At 42.8% G+C, this 23,653-nt stretch overlaps 3 protein-coding genes across 3 annotated transcripts in view; 1 reads left to right on the forward strand and 2 right to left on the reverse strand.

The window, feature by feature from the left end:
- The window catches only part of LOC308401547 (uncharacterized protein), a 201,331-nt gene that overhangs the window by 93,754 nt on the left and 83,924 nt on the right, over positions 1–23,653 (reverse strand). The gene's annotated exons all lie outside the window — the stretch shown is intronic.
- On the reverse strand, positions 12,192–14,082 carry LOC308401274 (keratinocyte differentiation factor 1-like). Its single transcript, XM_080889429.1, has one exon. The coding sequence runs from the start codon at positions 13,865–13,867 to the stop codon at positions 12,746–12,748; it is 1,122 nt and encodes a 373-aa protein (XP_080745555.1). The 5' UTR covers positions 13,868–14,082; the 3' UTR covers positions 12,192–12,745.
- On the forward strand, positions 14,373–14,894 carry LOC308401732 (histone H3.2-like). Its single transcript, XM_080890108.1, has one exon. The coding sequence runs from the start codon at positions 14,385–14,387 to the stop codon at positions 14,793–14,795; it is 411 nt and encodes a 136-aa protein (XP_080746234.1). The 5' UTR covers positions 14,373–14,384; the 3' UTR covers positions 14,796–14,894.

Consider the following 23,653-nt stretch of genomic DNA (forward strand, 5'->3'; position numbering starts at 1 on the left):
AAAGCCACACTTACAAACACAAAGTAAAAGAAGGTGAAGGAATTTATAAAAACAGAATTACAGATAAACTACTTACTGTTTTGGGCTCTTTGTCCTTCCCCTGGATGATAGGTTTGTGGTAGTGAAGCATGCATCTCTCTGGGGACTTTGTGTTTGAGTAAAAATTTGCCTGTTGTTCTTATGAACCCTGTGTCACATGTGTTTAGCTGGTTTCAGCTTCATGTTTGTTTTCTTTTTTGTCCCTGTCAAGTTTGTGCATCTTAGTCTCTGTCTCAGTGTTTGTTTCCTGTTTTATTTCTGTCTTATTTTGGCCCTTTGTGCATTTAAACCCTTAGTTGGGAATAAATGTGGATTTTCTGCTTCAGAAGATAAAGGTCAGTTTTGCGATTTATGAAGTTTGCCCTTTAATCTGGATTTTGGCTCAGCTTCCAGCTACACTGTGACATAACTATGGCAATGATGAGATACAGATCTCCAGTGAAGGTGTCGCCATGATGAGCAAAGCAAGGCTTCATGAAAGATTTGAAGTGTTTGTGCTTGTATTGACGATTCAAAACAATCTGAAACCATCTCCACAGTGGCACCTGCTGGACAATTTGGCTATTGTCATCTCTTGATCATATTCTCTGAAATGGTGACACAGACAAGTTCTGCACAACTCCAAACAAAACCACTTATCATACCAGACCATCCATAACTCTGATCATCACATTTTGGAGAAATCCTCAAAGAAACAAGGCACCTTACCTTTTATTGGATAGTAATAGTGAAAATGAAGAGTAAAGTGCAGAGGAAGAGGGAGACGGGGAAGACATGCAGCAAAGGGCCGCAGGTTGGACTCGAACTCAATTCGCTGTTTTCCACTGAGCTAAACTGGCCCCCGTGTTTGGTTGACTTTTAGGTTTTCTAGCACTTCTAGTTTTACTAAACTGAAAAGTAACTGAAAACGGCTAAATCACCAAAACACACACTTCACAGAGGAGGAGCAAGCAGCCACCAGACAAAGCTCACCAAGGTGGGAGAGTTGACAGGACACACCCACACAAGGTCATTAAAAATTCCCCTCTCGCCCCTGCGGGCGGTCTATCGTTTAAGGTCCTCTACCAGAGGCCTGGGAGCTTGAGGGTCCTGCGCAGTATCTTAGCTGTTCCTAGGGCTGTGCTCTTCTAGAAAGATCTCAGATGTTGATCCTGGGATCTGCTGGAGCCACTCGTCTAGCTTGGGAGTCACTGCACAAAGCACTCTGATTACCACTGGGACCACTGTTATTTTCACCCTCCACATCTTCTCTGAGCCCTTGGTATTTCTCCAGCTTTTCGTGTTCCTTCTTCCTGATGTTGCTGTCATTCAGAAGTCCCACAGGATCTTAGCTCAGTCATTCTCAACTACCTTCAACTCTCCCAGTTTGACTTCCAGGCCACACTCAGCACAGATGTTTCTGTATACTAAGCCGGCCACTTGGTTATGGCGTACCGTGTAGATGCCTGCTAGCACCTTGCACCCTGCTGTTATGTGCTGCATTTGTCATGAACAGGCTGTGTGCTGGCATTGGAGGACCCAAATGCAGACTTTGGCTACCTTCACACTGCAGGGGAAAGCGCATCAAATCTGACTTTTTTGACCCTATGCGACCCATATCGATCATGGTATGACAGTGTGAACAGCACAAATCCAATATTTTCAAATCCGACCCAGGTCACTTTCGTATGTGGTACTGAATTCGATACATATCTGATGTTTTAGAAAGCGACTGCTGTTTGAATGGCCATGTCACCTTAAATCCGTCTTCTACTTCACTGACACAAGACAGACGCCAATTATCAGCGCCGGAGAAGAGCCCGAGAAGACATCGTGAACGCTTCCTGGCCATCCCGTGTAGATGTCAGTGAAACTGTTGGGAAGACAATGTTGGAGAAACATGAACATTTTATTTGTACTGTATAATCTGCAGATTCTGACAGAAATCTGCAACTATCCTTTGAAGCACTGCTCCTCTAAAACAGCAATAAGGATAATTATTAGGCCATATGTAAATAACAAAATAACTTTAAAACTTAAAGCAAAATTGGGAAACGTAAAGTCTGAAACAAGTCTTTATATTAAGGGCCATCATTCAAACAATACTGTTTGGTCTGAGTCTAAACAGAGCGCGTTGTGTGTGACGTCTTCTTTTGCGCACGCGGGCCGCTTTGAGGGTTCACACTAGAGTGTGTTTGCTGTCACATTTTATTTGTAGTGTGAACAAGCAGACAAAGAAATCGGATTTGATCAGAAAATCGGAATTAAACATTAAGACCTGCAGTGTGAACGTAGCCTAACAGAGGCGAAGAGTAAACAAAAAAAAAAACCCCAAAGCTTTATTTGCTGGATGGGAGCTACACTAGAAAATAATATAACCTAACACACAGCAAGGGAAACATGGGGCTTAAATATACTGAGGGATAATGAGGGAATGAGACACTGGAGGAGAGCACAGCTGGGAGAAATGAAACGTGACGGGACCAAGGGGAAGCAAAACTTGAAACACTGGCATGAGACAAGGGAACGTCAAAGTAAAACAGTAAGTATAACACAAAGATGTGGACTTGACATTGAACAAAGGGAACACGGAGCACAGAGACAGGAGTGAAAGAAGACATGACTGATTGGGGAACAAGATAATAAACATGAAGACTGAACTAAACCTACCTAACTGAGAACTGTTTCAGGCAAAACCCAGCAGACTACTGTGTTTATACCAAGGAGGCAGGACATGGCAAGGTGATCACCTGGGTGGATAATTGCAGCTGGCAATGAAAAGGTAATGAAGGATGTGAAAGAAATGCTTTCAGTCCGATTTAAAATGAAAGACTTGGGCAGACTTCAGCATTTTCTGGGTATTGATTTCACTCAGTCTGAGGGATGTATAACAATGTCACAAGAAACATATGTCAATAAGATACTGATGAGGTTTAACATGCAGAACTGTAAACCCAGAGTAACTCCCTGTGATCAAAGGTGAGAGATGTGAGGACGTATAGAGAGGCTGTAAGCAGTCTTATATACCTCACATCAGGTAGTAGAACTCTCAACGTCAGAACTCCATATGAGTTTTTCTGAGTTGTTGTGGGATGGAGCGGTAGGGGCCATTAATTTGTCTTGTAGTTGTGCCAGACTTTCATTAATACAATTTAAAATTTTCCACAGATTACACTACTGTAAAGAAAAACTGTCAACATTTTACCCAGATAAATTTGATGATAAATGTAACAGATGCTCACAGATACCTTGCAATCTTACTCATATGTCCTGGGCGTGCCCTAGGTTGTCTGAATTTTGGCATCAATTCTTCAAAATAATTTCAGATACATTGGGTATAAAATTGATTCCGACTCCACATATCGCTATATTTGGAAAACCACCAAATAACCTTCATACTACAACTATTCAAAATAACCTTATTGCCTTTGTTTCTCTCATCGCTAGAAAAATAATTTTGTTGTTGTGGAAATCATCTCAGCCACCATTAATTAAAGTGTGGTTACAGGATATCTTAGGACTCTTAAAATTGGAGAAGATAAAATTCTCCATCAGAGGCTCATCCAATAGATTTTTTTTTTTTTTTTTACTCACTGGAAACCATTACTTAAATACTTAGAAAAGTAGAACTCTCTCTGTAGTCCACCATATGACAGTGTACAAATTGTTCTGCTATTCCCGGCAGTGGTTGTTCTACCTTATAAGAATGCTTTATTTAAAGATATTCCAGCATTATTAATTTGTTTCAACCACTGAGCAGGGATTCAGTAATATTAATATTGTTACTACTCTTAATATTTAAGATTTATATCAATATTTATTAATGTTAATATTAAACTATAAGGATACGCACTACTATCTTATTGTTGATTTCTTGTTCTTGCTTTTTTTTGTATATTTTGTATGGGTTAATTCATTTCCTCTGTAACATATTCATTTTTACATTATTGGGAGGGAGTGGGGGTATTCAGGTACTCATCCCATTTATGTTTTTTTTTATATGCTATAAAAAAGAAAAAGATCATTTTTATATGTACCTATGTGTATTATGACAGTTTGGTATTGAAAAATAAAAGAAAACAAAGTGTAACCGGTTTTCCTTCCTCTGTGTCTGGCCATGACTGATTAGTCCCAGCTGTGTTCACACCTGTTACCCATCTCCTCGTTACCCTTCATGTGTGCCCTCTGTTCTTTTTCATGTTCTCCATAGTAGCTGTGCCATAGAGTGTCTTTCATATTCTCTCAGTTATATCTGGTTATGAGTGCTTCAGTTGCCAAGATCTGAGTTCAAGTTTATCTTTTGTTTGCTTCTTTTAGTGTTTTGTCTTGTACTTTGCTTTATGTAATTACTATATCAAAAAAAGCTGCCTCTTTGAGTTAATATTGTCTCAGAGTCCTGTATTTGGGCCCTACTCTAGCCTCCAGCACAGCTCACCATGACACTTAAACTGTGTTTTGTCTGCTGAGCTGATCTTGAATGATCAACTTTCACAACCAATTTGGTCTTTTATAATTACAACAAAATAAAAGTCCTGCCAATGTCACAAAAAAGGAGGGAGAGATACCTGATAAAAATCAGTTCTGCCCAAATTTCATTAGAACATTGACTTTGCGACAAGAGGGGACAGCATGTTAGACCTTGTTTACTCAAACATTCAGCATACAAGGTGCTGCGAGATCGATCAACTTCAGACCAGACAACAAACGACGGAGGCTCCGGAAAAGTGCAATCAAACGATGAGTTTTATTATCACAGGAGAACAACCAACCGTCAGCATACGGATTGTTTTGCTCTGACAAGAATACATTGGGTTCTGGTTTTATAGGATAAAATATCACACCTAGGTCAATACAGTTCAAAAATACATGGTGACAGACGGGCAAAAGTTCAACTCGTGCAGACAAGGGTACATCACATACACTTTTAATAACCATAAACCGACATATAACTTCTCTTTTCTACATTACTTGCCTTTTAAGGTAATAACTTCAGGTCTTGGCATCTCTGAGAGCTAATAATGGACCCTCGTCATTAATCACTAAGTAGAGTACTTTGCAGCCAGTCTCAAACTGAAGTGGAAGACGCTTAGGCCTTCGCTCAGACCTGCTACTAGATTAATATGTGTATCGTAAGCGTGCATGCAATTAACCTGCTATGTTCTCATCTCCCCTCAGCATGTATCATCTGGACCTTCTCACCAGTGAAGCTTAAAACCTTCTAGAATGGAACATCAACTCTTAACCAAGCACATTTATGCATTGTGTATAAAATGAACTCAACCTGTAAAAAGAGAAAGGTCAATGTGATGACAGACATATTCAATGCAATTTTATAAACCCTGCAGGAAATATTACTGATAAATGATACTGTAAAACATATTATTAATACATTCTTCATAAGGCAGATTATATGGTAGCAATAAAAGAATCTCTGAATCACCAACAACAATGAGTCTAAATACAGAGAGAAGGTACAGCAGTCTGTCTTCTGGTGTGGTTCCTGCAAGTTTCAAACATGCACTAGTGCAGCCACTGCTTAAGAAACCTGGTCTTGATCAGAATCAAATCAAATCAAATCACTTTTATTGTCACATCACATGTGCAGGTACATTGGTACAGCACATGTGAGTGAAATTCTTGTGTGCGAGCTTCACAAGCAACAGAGTTGTGCAAAATACAATAATGTAAACAAGCAAAATACAAGAATGGCTACATCTGAAACTAATAAATATATGTACAATATATAATAGATATATAATAGTATATGCATTTCTGGATGTGTATACTAAATATTTTTCTACGTGTGTGTGTGTGTGTGTGTGTGTGTGTGTGTGTGTGTGTGTGTGTGTGTGTGTGTGTGTGTGTACATATTTTACAAATTAAATAGACTAAACAATAAATAAAATATATAAAAATATACAGAGTGAGACATGTGCAAAACAGTGGCATTACTGTACAGTATGGAGTGCATAATGTTAAAGTTCCAGTAGTGAAGCTGAGGTGTCTATGACGTGTTCAGCAGTCTGATGGCCTGGTGGAAGAAGCTGTCTCTCAGTCTGCTGGTACGGGACCGGATGCTGCAGAACCTCCTTCCTGATGGAAACAGTCTGAACAGTTTATGGCTGGGGTGACTGGAGTCCTTGATGATCCTCCCCGCTTTCCTCAGGCACCGCTTCCTGTAGATGTCTTGGAGGGAGGGAAGCTCACCTCCAATTATCCGTTCAGAGCACCGCACTACTCGCTGGAGAGCTTTGCAGTTGTAGGCGGTGCTGTTGCCATACCAGGTGGTGATGCATCCAGTGAGGATGCTCTCAATGGCACAGTGATAGAAGGTCCTGAGGATGCGGGGGCTCATGCCGAATCTTTTCAGTCTCCTGAGAAAGAAGAGGCGCTGCTGCGCCTTCTTCACTGTTTTGTTTGTGTGTACTGACCATGTAAGATCCTCAGCCAGGTGTACGCCAAGGAACCGGAAGCTGCTCACTCTCTCCACGGTAGCGCCGTTGATGGTGATGGGGGTGTGTACTTCTCTGCACCTCCGGAAGTCCACTATCAACTCCTTTGTCTTTGCGACGTTGAGGGTGAGATGGTTGTCTTGACACCAGTGGGTCAGGGCGCTGACCTCCTCCCTATAAGCCGTCTCATCACCATTGGTGATAAGACCCACCACTGTAGTGTCGTCCGCAAACTTCACAATGATGTTGGAGTTGTTAGTGGCTGTGCAGTCGTAGGTGTAGAGTGAGTACAGGAGAGGGCTCAGTACACACCCCTGTGGAGCACCAGTGTTCAGTGTGATGGGGGATGAGGTGATGTTGCCCAGTCTGACCACTTGGCGTCTGTCAGACAGGAAGCTAAGGATCCAGCTGCAGAGGGAGCTGCTCAGTCCTAGATCCTGCAGTTTCCTGTCCAGCTTCGAGGGAACGATGGTATTGAATGCTGAGCTGTAATCTACAAACAGCATTCTCACATACGTGTCTCTCTTCTCCAGGTGTGACAGGGCAGTGTGTAGTGTCAGGGCTATGGCATCAAAATCAGAATCAGAAAGGGTTTTATTGCCAAATGTTGAGCAGGTTTATAACATTAGGAAATTGCTGCGGTGCTTCAGTGCAAACATACTCTCATAAATTACGCTAAAATAGACATTAAAATAAAAATAAGAATAAGAATTAGAAGTGCTAAGTAGATAGATATATACATGATATATACATGAGTGCAGGTGGTGATCAGTGCCAAACATTGAATGATGCAGTGAACACAGCGTAGGGTCATGTGTTAGTGGTGGGAACAGTCATACGGTTATTGTTCATGTGTCCAACAGCAGAGGGGAAGAAACTGTTCTTATGGCGAGAGGTTCTGGTGCGAATGGACCGGAGCCTCCTGCCCGAGGGGAGCAGGTCAAACAGACTGTGTCCAGGGTGAGATGGGTCAGCTGAGATCCGAGCTGCACGCCCCAGTGTCCTGGAGGTGTACAGGTCCTGCAGAGATGGGAGTCTGCAGCCAATCACCTTCTCAGCAGAGCGCACAACACGCTGCAGTCTCTGTTTGTCCCTGATAGTGGCTCCAGCGTACCACACGGTGATGGAGGAGGTGAGGATGGACTCAATGATTGCAGTGTAGAATTGCATCATCGTCCATGTTGGCAGGTTGAATTTCTTCAGCTGCCTCAGGAAGTACATCCTCTGCTGGGCTTTCTTAATGACGGAGGTGATGGTGGGCTCCCACTTCAGGTCCTGGGTGATGGTGGTACCCAGGAAGCGGAATGAGTCCACAGAGGTGATGGGGGTGTCAGTCAGGATGATGGTGGGGAGTGGGGCTGTGTGCTTCCTGAAGTCCACAATAATCTCCACTGTCTTCTGGGCATTCAGCACCAGGTTGTTGTGGCTGCACCAGGACACCAGACGTTCAACCTCCCTCCTGTAGGCAGACGCATCCCCGTCCGAGATGAGTCCAATAACGGTGGTGTCATCTACAAACTTGATTAGCTTGACAGAATGGTGGGTGGAGGTGCAGCAGTTGGTGTACAGGGAGAAGAGCAGAGGAGAAAGAACACAGCCCTGAGGGGAGCCGGTGCTGATGGTCCGGGAGTCTGAGACATTCTTTCCCAGCCTCACATGCTGCTTCCTGTCCGTCAGGAAGTCAGTGATCCACCGGCAGATGGGATCAGGCACATTCATCTGGGAAAGCTTGCCTCGGAGATGGTCTGGAAGGATGGTGTTGAAGGCAGAGCTGAAGTCCACAAACAGGATCCTGGCGTAGGTTCCCGGGGAGTCCAGATGCTGCAGGATGAAGTGTAGGGCCATGTTGATGGCGTCATCTACAGACCTGTTGGCTCTGTATGCAAACTGCAGGGGGTCCAGGAGGGGGGCCGTGAGGGTCTTGAGATGGGAGAGAACCAGGCGCTCAAAAGACTTCATGACCACAGATGTCAGAGCCACGGGTCTGTAGTCATTTAGTCCAGTGATCCTAGGTTTCTTGGGGACAGGGATTATGGTAGAGGACTTGAAGCAGGCAGGCACATGACATGCGTTGAGTTGAAAATGCCAGAAAACACTGGGGCCAGCTCGTTTGCACAGTGTCTGAGGGTGGCAGGAGACACGCCGTCTGGGCCGGGAGCTTTTCGAGCATTCAGACTCTTAAACTTCTTCCTCACACCTTCTTCATGAATATGAAGAGTTGTGGTGGGAGGAGGTGGTGTGAAATCCTCTTTTGTGTGGGGTGAGGAGGGGGGTGTTGTAGATAAAGTGTTTGAAGGTGGTGATGGCTCTATGGAGGGGGGAGAGGTGGGGGAATGAGTGTCCAAAGTGTCTCTATTGTTGGGGCCGTTGGAGGTGTGAAGACTTCCTGATGGCTCGTCAAAACGGCAGTAAAAGTCGTTAAGGGTGTTGGCCAAGAGCAAGTCATCAGTGGAGCTCCTCCACAGCCTCGTTGCTCCACAGTTTTTTGGTCCTCACGACAGGTTTGGAGAGCTTCAGCCTCTGTCTGTACGCGGGGATTAGAAGGATCATGACATGGTCAGAAAGTCAGAGTGAAGCGCGGGGCACCGCACGATAGGCCCCGCTGATCGTGCTGTAACAGTGGTCTAATGTCCTCTCCTCTCTGGTCGGGCATTTAATATACTGCTTATATTTGGGAAGCTCATGGCTCAGATTGGCTTTGTTAAAGTCCCCAAGAGCAATGATGAGAGAGTCCGGGAATGTCCGCTCCATGTGCAGTATCTGCTCCGTGAGTGCGCACTGAGCTGCCTGCGCATCCGCATCTGGCGGGATGTAAACAGCGGCCAGGATGAATGAAGCAAACTCCCGCGGAGAATAAAACGGTTTGCAGTGAATAAAAAGGTATTCCAGAGAGGAAGAGCAGTGCTGAGCAATCACTGTTACATCTGTGCACCAGCCACACAGTTTTAGCGAACTATAGACCTACTTCCAAGCTCCCTTTACTTTCCAAGGTTTTAGAGAAAATTGTTTTTAGTCAACTGAAAGATTTTCTAGATGATAATGGCATCCAAATTTATTTACCCCTGAAGCAGAAGGGTGGCATCTCCATAAAACCTCTCACAACATGCCTAGATGACATTAAAGCTTGGTTGGCTCTAAACTTTTTAAATTTTAATGAAAAGAAAACAGAGTGGTTGGTGTTTGGACCCAGTGGTCCCTGCGAGTCCTCCTCTGTAGATACGTGGGGGTCAGTCAGTCATTGCTCTCAAGTCTGCAGCTGGTTCAAAACGCTGCTTCATGACTCCTAACAGGAACTTTTAAAATAGAGCATATAACCCCTGTTCCAGCCTCACTGCACTGGCTGCCTGTGTCTTTTAGAGTTAATTTTAAAATTCTTATGTTCACAGTCTTGCCCCGCCTTACCTCTCTGAGCTTCTTCATCTCCACACACCCTGTCGGTCTCCCAGGTCAGCTGACCAGCTGCCCCTGGAGGTACTGAGATCCAGGAGGAAGCTCAGAGGGGAGCGGGCCTTCTTTATCGTGGCTCCAAAATTATGGAATAATTTGCCCTTGCACGTTAGAGAGGCCCCTTCACTGTCCAATTTTAAATTGCGTCTTAAAACCCACTTTTATTCTTTGGCCTTTAACCTCAGTGAGACTTAATTTCCCCTTGAAATTAAATTGCCGTACTTTCCGGACTACAAAGCGCACCTGAATATTAGCCGCACAAGCTAAAATCAGGGGAAAATCCTGTTTTGTACCTACATCAGCCGCACCTGACTAAAAGCCGCAGGTGCTTTAATGTTTGCTTACCATATATAAGAGAATATGCACAAAGGGGATTGTCAGGAAAGAGATGGCTGTTTGGGAACACATCCCTTGTATTAATATTTTGAAAAACAAGTTACCGGTACATATTTGCACAACTTTTTATGTACAAGTACTGGTAATTACAAGAACGAAACATGTACTGTGCTTTATAAACGAGTAACAAATGTAGTAGTACATAACAATAACCTACAGCACACCAGAAAAAACGATTTGGCCTACCTTTTAGGCTCAGGTGCAGTAACATGGCTTTAACAAGAAGAAAAGTCAGTCATTCACCACCATCTTTCTCTTCTTCCTGCGCACTAAAACCACCAAAGTCCTCTTCTCCAGTGTCGGCTTTCAAAACCAAAAAAATTCTCGTTGTCAGTGTTGGAGTCGAACACCCTCTGAAGGGCCGTGGCGGTGTCCTCATCTCCATCAAGCAGCAGTCCAGCCGGTTGAAATCTGTTGGTGATCGTGGATGTTTTCACACTTCTCCACTCTGTCAGATGTACAGTCCTTTTCGTTTCATAAATTTGTGACACCAGAATGGCCCACCTCTGAAATTTTTTATCTTCATTTCGTTGGCTTGTAGTCGGATCTGCACACCTGAAACACCTCACCCGTTTGCTCTTTACAATCATACCTTCATAGTACAAGACATCACAACACTTCTTGTTTTACTATGAAACACTATCAGAAAAGAAATAAACCTTTAAAAGTTATCACCCACATTTAAAAACATTATATTAAAAAAACAACAAACATGACTGAAAGTATTACATTTATAGTTGCAAGGTATTATCTCTGTATGAAATATTGAGTTCTATTTTTATTTTTTGAAAGCCTACACTGGCTGTTTTAGTGGAAGTACACGTATAGGTTAATGATACCTAGCCAATATAATCCACTCAAAATGCTCTACAACCTAACCTGACTAAATCTAGGCCAAGTGAGCTGATATTAGGTGATTTCAAAGACACATTTTACTCCAAGCTGAACCCATACAGCTGTTATTTTAGCATGTATTGATTTCATTACTGATTTCATAACCAATTTGATTTGTGTACATTTGAACTAATGGAGCTCTGTAGAGTTAAGGATGCTGGGAATTCCTTTTTGTTTTTTTCAAAATATAGCCTTGAGGTTTACTTCTTGACCTCACCGATTCTTTGGATATCCCAACTGGAGGAGAGGCCGGGGCTGCCCTGTATCCCCCTCCTCAGTAGTTTTCCTCTAATTCTATTGTTTATCTGGCTGAGGCAGCTTTTACTCATTTTACGACAGGCAAACCCCCACTGTCAATACATTCTTCGATCCATACAGAGTTACACACCAAAGTTTATAGCTAAGCCAACTAATCTGCCACTTCAGAGGTCAGGGTTCAGCAACTTAATGTAATTCTTGAGAGCTTTAAGGTCGCATGAAATGCTCTGAGAACACAATGGGATGAATAGCCGCATTGAGACCAGGAGGCCCAGGTTCGAATCCTGCTCAAACCCACTACTGTCCTTAAAACAGGGGTTAACTAAGCGTAGATGTAAGTGACTTTGCAAAATGTCCCAAATTTAGCAGCAGTGGTGCTGAACATGTTGCTAACAGCTCCACATTTTCCTCCCTCTGTACCTGGGTAGTTCCTGCAGCACCAAAGAAGTCCACCTGTCCCTTTCCTCACGTTGTTATGATTTCCTATTGTGTTTGACAAGGTTTGTGATCTTGCCACATGTGTCATGTACCACGTGTTGTCTGTTTCCATGAGTGTAGAAACTGCTTTAATTATCAAGCGAGTGAACCATGATGAGTGTCTACAGTTGTAGTTATGAAGCTAATAATTGGTGACATCCTATTTATTCTAAATTAGTAAGATGAGCAATGAGGTTGAACAAGGCACAAGCCTTAACCACTCAGGAGAGACAGAGCTTTTTGCTTTAGTTTTATTTTGACTTTATATTAAGACCGTCTATTCTTGTCTTGTGAATAAAACAAACACACTGCTTAAGCACTCATGATAGTATATTTTGAAGGTGGATTTCAGTCCCTGACTATGTAAGACGACATGAATGAACGTACATTTCAAAATAAATCACAATGCATAAGCTACATTTCACAGTACACAAAATGTTACAGACACAGTAACAGCAAGAAGAATCTTTGCTTAGAGGGAAGTGTTTGGCTCTTAAAAGAGCCTTTGTTTTTGGTGAAGCAGAGCGCTTTGCGTTTACTTGGCCTTCGCTGGCTTCTCGGTCTTCTTGGGCAGCAGCACAGCCTGGATGTTGGGCAGCACACCACCCTGAGCGATGGTGACTCCCCCCAATAGGGGGGGATAGTCTCCTCAGTGGGCCTTTTGCTTGAAAACAGCAGGTAGTAGCTGGACCACTTAAAGGCAGAAGTACAACCACTCGGGGTAAAAGGTGCTCAACTTGGTAACAGCGGGAGGATGAAATAGCCCATGTAACTGGCTACATCTCATTGTTTTTGTTTGACTTTTAGAGAATCAGAGGAGCGCCTGAGGAGTAGGTTTCAGTGTCGTGGTGGTACGCTGAGTAAGCCGTAGTAGTGCTGGAGGAATATGTTCGCCCGCTGTAATTTCTCATCTTTCTCGCCAGCTCGTCTAATGGCGTCTGCTCCGACACTTTCACCTCTGGAAAATCACTGCTCATGAAGGTCCCATCCCTCCTGCTGTTATGATGCTGCCCGGTCGACAGGTAGCCCTTGTTCCTTTTGCCCTTCCGCGTGCTGATGCGGATGACCCCGTGCACCAGCTTGCACTCGGCCTCTTGCTCCTCCAGGTTGTAGTCCTGAGCGATGCTGTAGATGAGCTCGCTGATCTCGTTGGTCTTGCGGGAGAAGGAGGAATCAGAGGTGCACTTGGCCAGCTGGTCAATCTGATGCAGGGCGTAAAGCTCCAGCAGCTTCTTGGTGATCAGAGAGTCAATGTCTTTGTCGCTCTGCTCATCCAAGTCATAGTCTTCGTAGGATATAAGGCTGGTGCTGCTGACCGGCCGCTGGTTATCCCCTTTACCTGATGCGCGACCCCGTTTGGGGTCAGCAACTGGGTACTTTACCTTCTGACCTGCTATGTGCACATCTGGGTAACGGAAACTGTCATTCAGGGGCAACCTGGGGGTCTTGGGCTGCTTATTATTGGGCTCCAAAGACATGCCAGGGGTTTTCACAGCTATGCCGTTAGGAGGTCGAGGGTCACCGACCGTTTTGGGGGTATGGTCTGTGGAGCTCTCGTTAACCCAGGGCTCCCGGGTGCCATAAAATCCACAGGTGAGAACAGAACAGATAAGAGCCTTACAGCTACTCCAGCCCATGGAGGCACAGGACTGCCTGCTGCTCGGCACGCTGTCTGCCGACCCCGGAATAAATCCTATTGTCTCTGAACCCCTTCCTGTGCCGTTTCGAGGGTGGCTTCTTCCTCGACCATACCTGCCCTCTGAATAGCGGGAGTGGTCACGTATTTGCTCCCCATGAGGATCCTTGTAGGAGTCTTGGCTGGTTGTGCTGTCCCTGGATATAGTCCGGTTGGGTCGATGGTTGTCTGCCCTAGAGCAAGAGTTAGGGTACTTGTGGCATGGTGCCCCTGTGCTGTGGCCAGGCATGGCTCAAAAAGCTCCAAACGGAGAAAACAAAACCACCTACAGATTTTTAGGTTTTTGTACTTCAGCAAAGTTTGCAAACCCAAAACAGAGTCCGGCAGTCCGAGGGGAAAAACACAGCTCAGCTCATCGGCGTCGTTTGTCTTTCAGTGAAAAGACGTTTACAGTCTTGCGTTGCTGAAAGTCTCCCAATGTTTGGCTAGGTTCTTTTCTTCGTAGTATCGAGGCTAAGAGAAAATGTGGCCCGATCAGCTCAAAGCCTCGCTTATATTTCCGCAGAGCGCCGGCGGATTAGTCACGCACCAATGGCAGAGAGGCTTGCGGCAGCGCGCAAATTCAATGCACTTTTCTCCAATGAGCAGCACACACCGAGGCGGGGCGATGCTCCACGTGGAGCACGTCACCAATCACGAGCCGGAGCGGCACCGCGTCACAGCCAGTCACACACTTTAAGAGCAGCGAGTCTCCTCTGTTCGCTACATTTTATGCTCTTATTACAGGGAAAGAATAGTGAGGAAGAATGGCACGAACCAAGCAGACTGCTCGCAAGTCTACTGGCGGCAAAGCCCCCAGGAAGCAGCTGGCCACCAAGGCCGCCCGTAAGAGCGCCCCGGCCACCGGAGGCGTCAAGAAGCCTCACCGTTATAGGCCTGGTACCGTGGCTCTGCGCGAGATCCGCCGTTACCAGAAATCCACCGAGCTGCTGATCCGCAAGCTGCCCTTCCAGCGCCTGGTGCGCGAGATCGCTCAGGACTTCAAGACCGACCTGCGCTTCCAGAGCTCTGCTGTCATGGCTCTGCAGGAGTCCAGCGAGGCTTATCTGGTCGGACTTTTCGAGGACACCAACCTGTGCGCTATCCACGCCAAAAGGGTCACCATAATGCCCAAAGACATCCAGCTGGCTCGCCGCATCCGCGGAGAGAGAGCTTAAGCTGCACGCTCTCCTACCAACAACGGCTCTTTTCAGAGCCACCTCACTCACTCACACAAAGAGCTCGCTCCTTTATTCTTATTCTTAGTATTGTTTTTAAAATTGAATCTTATGCTCACACTTCAATCTTCATGCTGTTTCTATTCCTGAAATTACAGTTGCCATCAACATGGAATTCACTGACTTCAGTTACGAAATTTATATTCATTAAAGTAATTTTCAAAGAAACCTGTTAGTCACTTGAACTCAAGTTCACTCATAAAATGTGTCCTTCATAATAACGTTACAGGCTATGCTAGGCTTTAGCCCACATCAGTCTGAAATTGTATGTAACCATGAATAACGTGTTTTGGAAACTAACTGCACAACAGGCAGCACTATTAGTCCTCTCAGTCTCCCACAGTAGCATTTCCAATTTTGATTGAAACTGTCAGAGAAAACGGCAGCCTCGAGCAGGCCAGGATATTGGTTTACAGAGGCTGTTAAAAGTATGTGTCTAACGTTAAAATGTTGGTGCCACAATAATTTCATCCTAATGGTGCTGACATATTCATAGGGTTCATTTTTGAGACAAAATATCATGAGGTAGTCATGATTTTGCAAATATTCCACCTTGGAGTGCACTTTGCACAAATTGTTTTAATAATGGTGTAGTGGTGGAGTAATGGTGATACAAGAATCACAGGTGAAGTTGGATGATGACTTGGTGGTTCATGACTGTATTTGAAGCACATGTGTGACTGCATGTATGTGGAATGGCTCACTGTTATTCATCAGGTGACAGAAGCAGCTCTGCCATGTTGTAGCTCGGACAGAGGTGAAGAGGTGAGTTCACAGGTGACTGACTGATGATTTGGTGCTATAGATTAACTAGTATTTATTATCATGACAATTGTTAGGCTGCTGATGTAAGGGATTAATAAAGTTCTATCTTATCTTATCTTAAATTGTTTCATTAGTGTATATTTGACAAAGAATCTGAATTGACATGTCTCACTTTTTATATGGCACGAATCCATGTGTTATTTTATCAGGTAGCAATATGTCCTAGTGCAGTCAGAGGGGAAGAGCCAGGGCCAAAGGTGAGGCACATCAAGCACACAATAATTTTAATCTGAGGATAAAACGCATGTACTGAGGCTGAAAGAAGCTTCAGTGCTCTCACAAGACTAAAAAGATGGCTAAGGTCAACAATGACTCAAATGAGATTAAACAATCCTGATGTATGCCATGTCCACCAGGAGAGACTGGACAGTATAGATGTAAAACAAATATGCCAGCAGTTTATCTCAGTTAACAAGAGGAGCAGGCGTGTGTTTGGCTCCTTCACATGGACATTGAGTTGTTGTGTGGGACACCAGTAGTCCATGTCTTTTGCTGTAACAGTAGTTCATGTTGAGAATAAAACATCCCAGCTCACTGATTTGATCGGGGCAATATTGTGCCTAAAATGTTGCATCGTTTTGCCGAGAGATCTTTTGTGGTAATCGTAGCTAAGTGGTTTTATGGACAAAAACTACCAGGTTATTCAGTGTTCCCTTAGTGCTAATGTGTTAGAGATGTTGGTGCACTATAACTGAACTAATGTTGTTAAGTCCTTAAAGTCATATTCTTTTATTGTCATGACTGTATTTGAAGCTATTTTTATGTTTGTATGATACCTGATTGATATGGAATATGGCTGAAGTAAACTAAAGCCTAAAATACTTAGTCAGTCATTTGTTTAATAGTAATTTAACATTATATAATTCACATATAAAACTATGAACTATAATTTTAAATGATTTAAAAGCATGAAGAATAGCATATGTAGGCAAGTATATTTCTCCTTTTTTTTTTTTTTTTTTTTTTGTTTCTCAAGAAGCGACAAAAAGGAAAAAAGGAACAGGGCAGGGTTCAGTGGTTGAATCATCCGTCCCCACCAATGCCAAAACCAAATCTACGCCCTTGCTATGTGTTGTAACCAATGACTATGATGTAACTGTACAAAGTGTGTCAGTCTTGTCAGCCCACTAGCCCAGACACCGACCAAACCCCTACCCCAGGTTTAGCTGGTTTCAGCTTCATGTTTGTTTTCTTTTTTGTCCCTGTCAAGTTTGTGCATCTTAGTCTCTGTCTCAGTGTTTGTTTTCTGTTTTATTTCTGTCTTATTTTGGCCCTTTGTGCATTTAAACCCTTAGTTGGGAATAAATGTGGATTTTCTGCTTCAGAAGATAAAGGTCAGTTTTGCGATTTATGAAGTTTGCCCTTTAATCTGGATTTTGGCTCAGCTTCCAGCTACACTGTGACATAACTATGGCAATGATGAGATACAGATCTCCAGTGAAGGTGTCACCATGATGAGCAAAGCAAGGCTTCATGAAAGATTTGAAGTGTTTGTGCTTGTATTGACGATTCAAAACAATCTGAAACCATCTCCACAGTGGCACCTGCTGGACAATTTGGCTATTGTCATCTCTTGATCATATTCTCTGAAATGGTAACACAGACAAGTTCTGCACAACTCCAAACAAAACCACTTATCATACCAGACCATCCATAACTCTGATCATCACATTTTGGAGAAATCCTCAAAGAAACAAGGCACCTTGCCTTTTATTGGATAGTAATAGTGAAAATGAAGAGTAAAGTGCAGAGGAAGAGGGAGACGGGGAAGACATGCAGCAAAGGGCCGCAGGTTGGACTCGAACTCAATTCGCTGTTTTCCACTGAGCTAAACTGGCCCCCGTGTTTGGTTGACTTTTAGGTTTTCTAGCACTTCTAGTTTTACTAAACTGAAAAGTAACTGAAAACGGCTAAATCACCAAAACACACACTTCACAGAGGAGGAGCAAGCAGCCACCAGACAAAGCTCACCAAGGTGGGAGAGTTGACAGGACACACCCACACAAGGTCATTAAAAATTCCCCTCTCGCCCCTGCGGGCGGTCTATCGTTTAAGGTCCTCTACCAGAGGCCTGGGAGCTTGAGGGTCCTGCGCAGTATCTTAGCTGTTCCTAGGGCTGTGCTCTTCTAGAAAGATCTCAGATGTTGATCCTGGGATCTGCTGGAGCCACTCGTCTAGCTTGGGAGTCACTGCACAAAGCACTCTGATTACCACTGGGACCACTGTTATTTTCACCCTCCACATCTTCTCTGAGCCCTTGGTATTTCTCCAGCTTTTCGTGTTCCTTCTTCCTGATGTTGCTGTCATTCAGAAGTCCCACAGGATCTTAGCTCAGTCATTCTCAACTACCTTCAACTCTCCCAGTTTGACTTCCAGGCCACACTCAGCACAGATGTTTCTGTATACTAAGCCGGCCACTTGGTTATGGCGTACCGTGTAGATGCCTGCTAGCACCTTGCACCCTGCTGTTATGTGCTGCATTTGTCATGAACAGGCTGTGTGCTGGCATTGGAGGACCCAAATGCAGACTTTGGCTACCTTCACACTGCAGGGGAAAGCGCATCAAATCTGACTTTTTTGACCCTATGCGACCCATATCGATCATGGTATGACAGTGTGAACAGCACAAATCCAATATTTTCAAATCCGACCCAGGTCACTTTCGTATGTGGTACTGAATTCGATACATATCTGATGTTTTAGAAAGCGACTGCTGTTTGAATGGCCATGTCACCTTAAATCCGTCTTCTACTTCACTGACACAAGACAGACGCCAATTATCAGCGCCGGAGAAGAGCCCGAGAAGACATCGTGAACGCTTCCTGGCATGTAGATGTCAGTGAAACTGTTGGGAAGACAATGTTGGAGAAACATGAACATTTTATTTGTACTGTATAATCTGCAGATTCTGACAGAAATCTGCAACTTTCCTTTGAAGCACTGCTCCTCTAAAACAGCAATAAGGATAATTATTAGGCCATATGTAAATAACAAAATAACTTTAAAACTTAAAGCAAAATTGGGAAACGTAAAGTCTGAAACAAGTCTTTATATTAAGGGCCATCATTCAAACAATACTGTTTGGTCTGAGTCTAAACAGAGCGCGTTGTGTGTGACGTCTTCTTTTGCGCACGCGGGCCGCTTTGAGGGTTCACACTAGAGTGTGTTTGCTGTCACATTTTATTTGTAGTGTGAACAAGCAGACAAAGAAATCGGATTTGATCAAAAAATCGGAATTGAACATTAAGACCTGCAGTGTGAACGTAGCCTAACAGAGGCGAAGAGTAAACAAAAAAACCCCACAGCTTTATTTGCTGGATGGGAGCTACACTAGGAAATAATATAACCTAACACACAGCAAGGGAAACATGGGGCTTAAATATACTGAGGGATAATGAGGGAATGAGACACTGGAGGAGAGCACAGCTGGGAGAAATGAAACGTGACGGGACCAAGGGGAAGCAAAACTTGAAACACTGGCATGAGACAAGGGAACGTCAAAGTAAAACAGGAAGTATAACACAAAGATGTGGACTTGACATTGAACACAGGGAACACGGAGCACAGAGACAGGAGTGAAAGAAGACATGACTGATTGGGGAACAAGATAATAAACATGAAGACTGAACTAAACCTACCTAACTGAGAACTGTTTCAGGTAAAACCCAGCAGACTACTGTGTTTATACCAAGGAGGCAGGACATGGCAAGGTGATCACCTGGGTGGATAATTGCAGCTGGCAATGAAAAGGTAATGAAGGATGTGAAAGAAATGCTTTCAGTCCGATTTAAAATGAAAGACTTGGGCAGACTTCAGCATTTTCTGGGTATTGATTTCACTCAGTCTGAGGGATGTATAACAATGTCACAAGAAACATATGTCAATAAGATACTGATGAGGTTTAACATGCAGAACTGTAAACCCAGAGTAACTCCCTGTGATCAAAGGTGAGAGATGTGAGGACGTATAGAGAGGCTGTAGGCAGTCTTATATACCTCACATCAGGTACCTGTCCCACCTGTCAGTATATTTGTATTTGTATCTATTATTGCTCTTAATTGGTTCTGTGAAGCACTTTGGCATACCTCTGGTTTTTAAATGTGCTATTTAAATAAAGTTTTATTGTATTGTGTTGTAGAGCACAAACTAAGTATTTAAATCAGAATAAAAACAAAATGCTGAAGTATCCATTTTTAAACTAATTTTAAAACCAGCATTTATTTATTTTTTCACATTTTTAAATGCCAACATCAAGTCATGTGACAAAATATTTCAAAATATATCTAAAAATTCACAATACATTTAAGCTTCATGTGTAACAATTAAAGCTCTCAAAGTGCGGCCCTGCAGGCTGATGGTGGCCCTCGACTGTAACCAGAGACATTTCATTGATCAACAGTTCAAGTTAAACTGTGACTCAGTGCAGAACAACATTTCTATTTAACCTCTTCCGTTGCAGCAGTCAGGGCAGTGTCGACCTTCCTCACAGTGTCAGAAAGCTGCTGTCAGCTCACACCTTACTGATGGCTGACTGCAAAACTACAAACCAAAGCGAAAATGAAAAATCAGCAACATAAACCAATATCATGTGAACACACACATTTAAAACATTAATAGTTACTGAGTTTTTGTGAGTTTTTTTCTTCCTGTGACGCTTTTAATCACATGTTGGCACCTTTAACAAAATCCTTTCTCAGCATAACCCATTTTTTAGTTCGTCTCACACAAAGAGAAATTTGTTTGACTCTTTCTGCTCTTTGGCCTGAACAGTTATTCTGACAAAGAGAAGCATCAGCGTTTGCAGTGGATTAGATGCAGTGAAATAAAAGGTGCTGTCGCAAAAGGCAGGCTTCACAACACCCACTGCCAAATTCAAACATACAAAGGTCTCAAAGTGCATTAAATACTATCCCTAGCTTTCGTTTTTGAAATAATTTTGTGCTTCACGAACTTGGTGCAAAGCTGGATTATTCAAAATGAGGTGTCAGCCAGTACCTATGACAAGCTATGACACATTCTTTATTTATTTCTAACTACCGAGTTAGAATAAAGAACACAAACACAACAGCACTACATTATTGAGCTTCATACCCCTGAACATTTTTACAATGTCATGCCCCAACTTGGATTAAAAACATGGTTTTGAACCACGATTATTCACACACGTGTCCCTGATGAAAGACTGCTCAGATTTTTTCAACACTTTCAATGTGGGGTGCATGGGTACACATTTGGGGTGTTGTAAACTGCACACAGATGATGTCAACACTTTGGCCTGTTATGAGCCCTTTAGTATTGCCACCATGTTCCCTCTAATTTTTCATGTGTCTGAGCGAACACACAAACTCCCTGAGCGGTCCCGTGGACCACTGTGAGCAACAGCAGACGTGTGACTGTGGTCACGCCAGCATTGAATCCATCCAAGTTACATGGTTTATTAAAATAATCAAATTACAGCATTTACATTTATGTTAGACTACTTTTAATTAACTACTTTAGCCCACTTACAATGAAAATTTAAAAAAAAAAATCTTGTTCATGACCTGTGTAGTATGTTAACACTATTGGAAGTAAAAATAACTTGAACTCCAATTTTCAAAACACAACTTTCTTTTTTTTTTTTTTTTTTTTATAAAGCTCTGACTTGTATTATGAGTCTGTGGTGTGGTTGAGAGTCCTGTAACTCTCTGTCTGCAAATACAGTTTATAATGACCAATGTTGGGCAATTAATTACATAGTTACTTCTTCAAAAACGTTATTGAGTTTTGCAAACAACAACGTTTTTTGCAGCTGTTTATCAAAAAATGCAGCCAAGGCATTTTTTAAATAAACATTTCAAACTATTTACAGAACAATCCGGTGTTCTGCATCAAATTTGATGCCACACAAATTATTTGTGCCACTCCAAAACAACACACTAACTTTAGACTCCAAACAAACGTCGCAAATCTCTCATATCTCAAAACACCGCTGTCACTTCTAAAACCTGCCCCCTTCCTAAACAACTAAATGCCATGTTGCCATATCATTTTTTTGATTGGTCGACATAGTACATTTTTCCAACAATAAGAAAGGGTGGGGTTATTTTTGGTTTTGCAGGCGGAGAGAGAGATTTCCTTATAAAACGCAGTTTTTACCGTTTCTTCCTGCAGTAAATATAAATACAATCAATGGCAGTATTCAGGAAAACAAAGAAACAAACATTGCATATATATATTATAACTGCTCCTGAAGGTTTTTCATGTTCGAAGTAGAATAAAGGGCCATGCTCCAACTGATGTTCAGCCAGTATTTTAATCTTCTTTTCACCAGCAAACACCGTGAAAAACTATGGTGAAATGATCAATGAAAAACACGGATATTACATCAGCAGAACAAAAATTACAACTCAAATAAAACATACACACGAAGTAAATGCACCAACATACCGTGTGCGCCTTTCTACTGAACATTCATGAGCAATTGTAGTCCATATCTTCTATATTTCCACCCTTTACACAGGCCAGCATTCTCTTTCTGGCTCGAGCCTTCAGTCTCTGGTGACACGTGCGCTTAATTGAGCCTCACCCCAAAGCATGCGCACCACAAAGCGCCACACTCAGGCCCACCAGTAGGTGGCAACAACACAACATGAATCCAGATTAAACACCAAATTTTGAACATTGCAATCACATAATAATTACATTCCAATGCGACAGCTACATATATATATATATTTTTTTTATCATAACTCTGGTTTCACGTGCCTATCAACACAATTTAAAAACTGTTATAAAGTCCACACATCAAGTGTACTTGACTCTGCTGTATGCTGTGTAAATGTGACTTTTGAGCTGGGTGAAATCCGTGAAGCAGAAATAATATTTTATTTTAACATTGCATTGCTAATCATCGGTTGTGGCCAATCAAATTGTATGGTCCGACTATAAATAGTAGCTGCTATTTTGATTCATTTATTTATTTATTTATATTTATTTTTGGTTGATTAAGGCTGTTCGTACTACTGGTATGTTTGTGGAGTCGGATTAACCACAGAGGAGTATTTGATTTCCCGTTTCGGGTCTATTAATAAGTTGTGTTTTTACTCTGAAGGCCTAAAGTAGAGGTGACTGGGTGCCCTGGTGGTGGGATATTCCGTGGTTCGTGATTATTTATGCATTCGCCCACTGGTAATCCAGGCTCTGAATCAGTTAACAGTACACGTGCAAATACATGATTGCATCTTCTGATGTCTGTTTTAAATAGCTGTCAATAAATTCGTTATTTTACTCCCAATCACGGCTCTGGCTCAAGTGTTACAAACCTTAGAAACTATGTAAATGAACAAGAAGGCACTAACTATAGTTAGTGCCTTCTTGTTCATTTGCATAGTACATAGTATCTATAGATACTGTCTGTGTGAAACTCCCAGGTTGGCGTAGTCGGGTTTCCCCTGTGACTGTAAAGCTTTAAGCTCCCGATCGCCACAACACCATATTTGTGTTTGCAGAATCTGATGGATTCTGGTCAGCTGTACATAGATAATCCTGACAATATACAGTAAACCCGAGTCTTAAAAAAAACGGAATTAACTGAATTTGAATAAATAATAAATTTATTCACCTGTGTTTGAGCCTCAGGCATGGCACCATGCCCCTCCCATGTTTTAAATGTACGTTAGAATAGCATGCATCGTCTTGATGCATTCTCAATCATCCAGGAAAGTAAATCTCCAAAAGTTGATTCTGTTCATCTGGACGTAGCGTTTTGTGGGAGAAACGTTTCGTCACTCATCCAAGTGACTTTATCAGTCTCAGCTAACTGCAGGTTTCCAATCTTATAAACAGTACATTTGCATAATGACTGAAACCAGCCCACTGAAGGAACAATGGGCTGGAAGGTCAGTTCCTTAATCATAATTATGCAAATTCTCATGACCATTGATCAACACCACTGACCAAAACCCACTGATCAAAGACCACTGATCAGTGCA

This window comes from Rhamphochromis sp. 'chilingali', assembly GCF_963969265.1.
Source record: "Rhamphochromis sp. 'chilingali' genome assembly, chromosome: 1".
NCBI lineage: Eukaryota > Metazoa > Chordata > Actinopteri > Cichliformes > Cichlidae > Rhamphochromis > Rhamphochromis sp. 'chilingali'.

What these genes read in the sequence shown, in the direction of transcription:
- LOC308401732 (XM_080890108.1), top strand. Translation starts at nt 14,385, where the DNA reads ATGGCACGAACCAAGCAGACTGCTCGCAAGTCTACTGGCGGCAAAGCC.
- LOC308401274 (XM_080889429.1), bottom strand. Translation starts at nt 13,867, where the DNA reads ATGCCTGGCCACAGCACAGGGGCACCATGCCACAAGTACCCTAACTCT.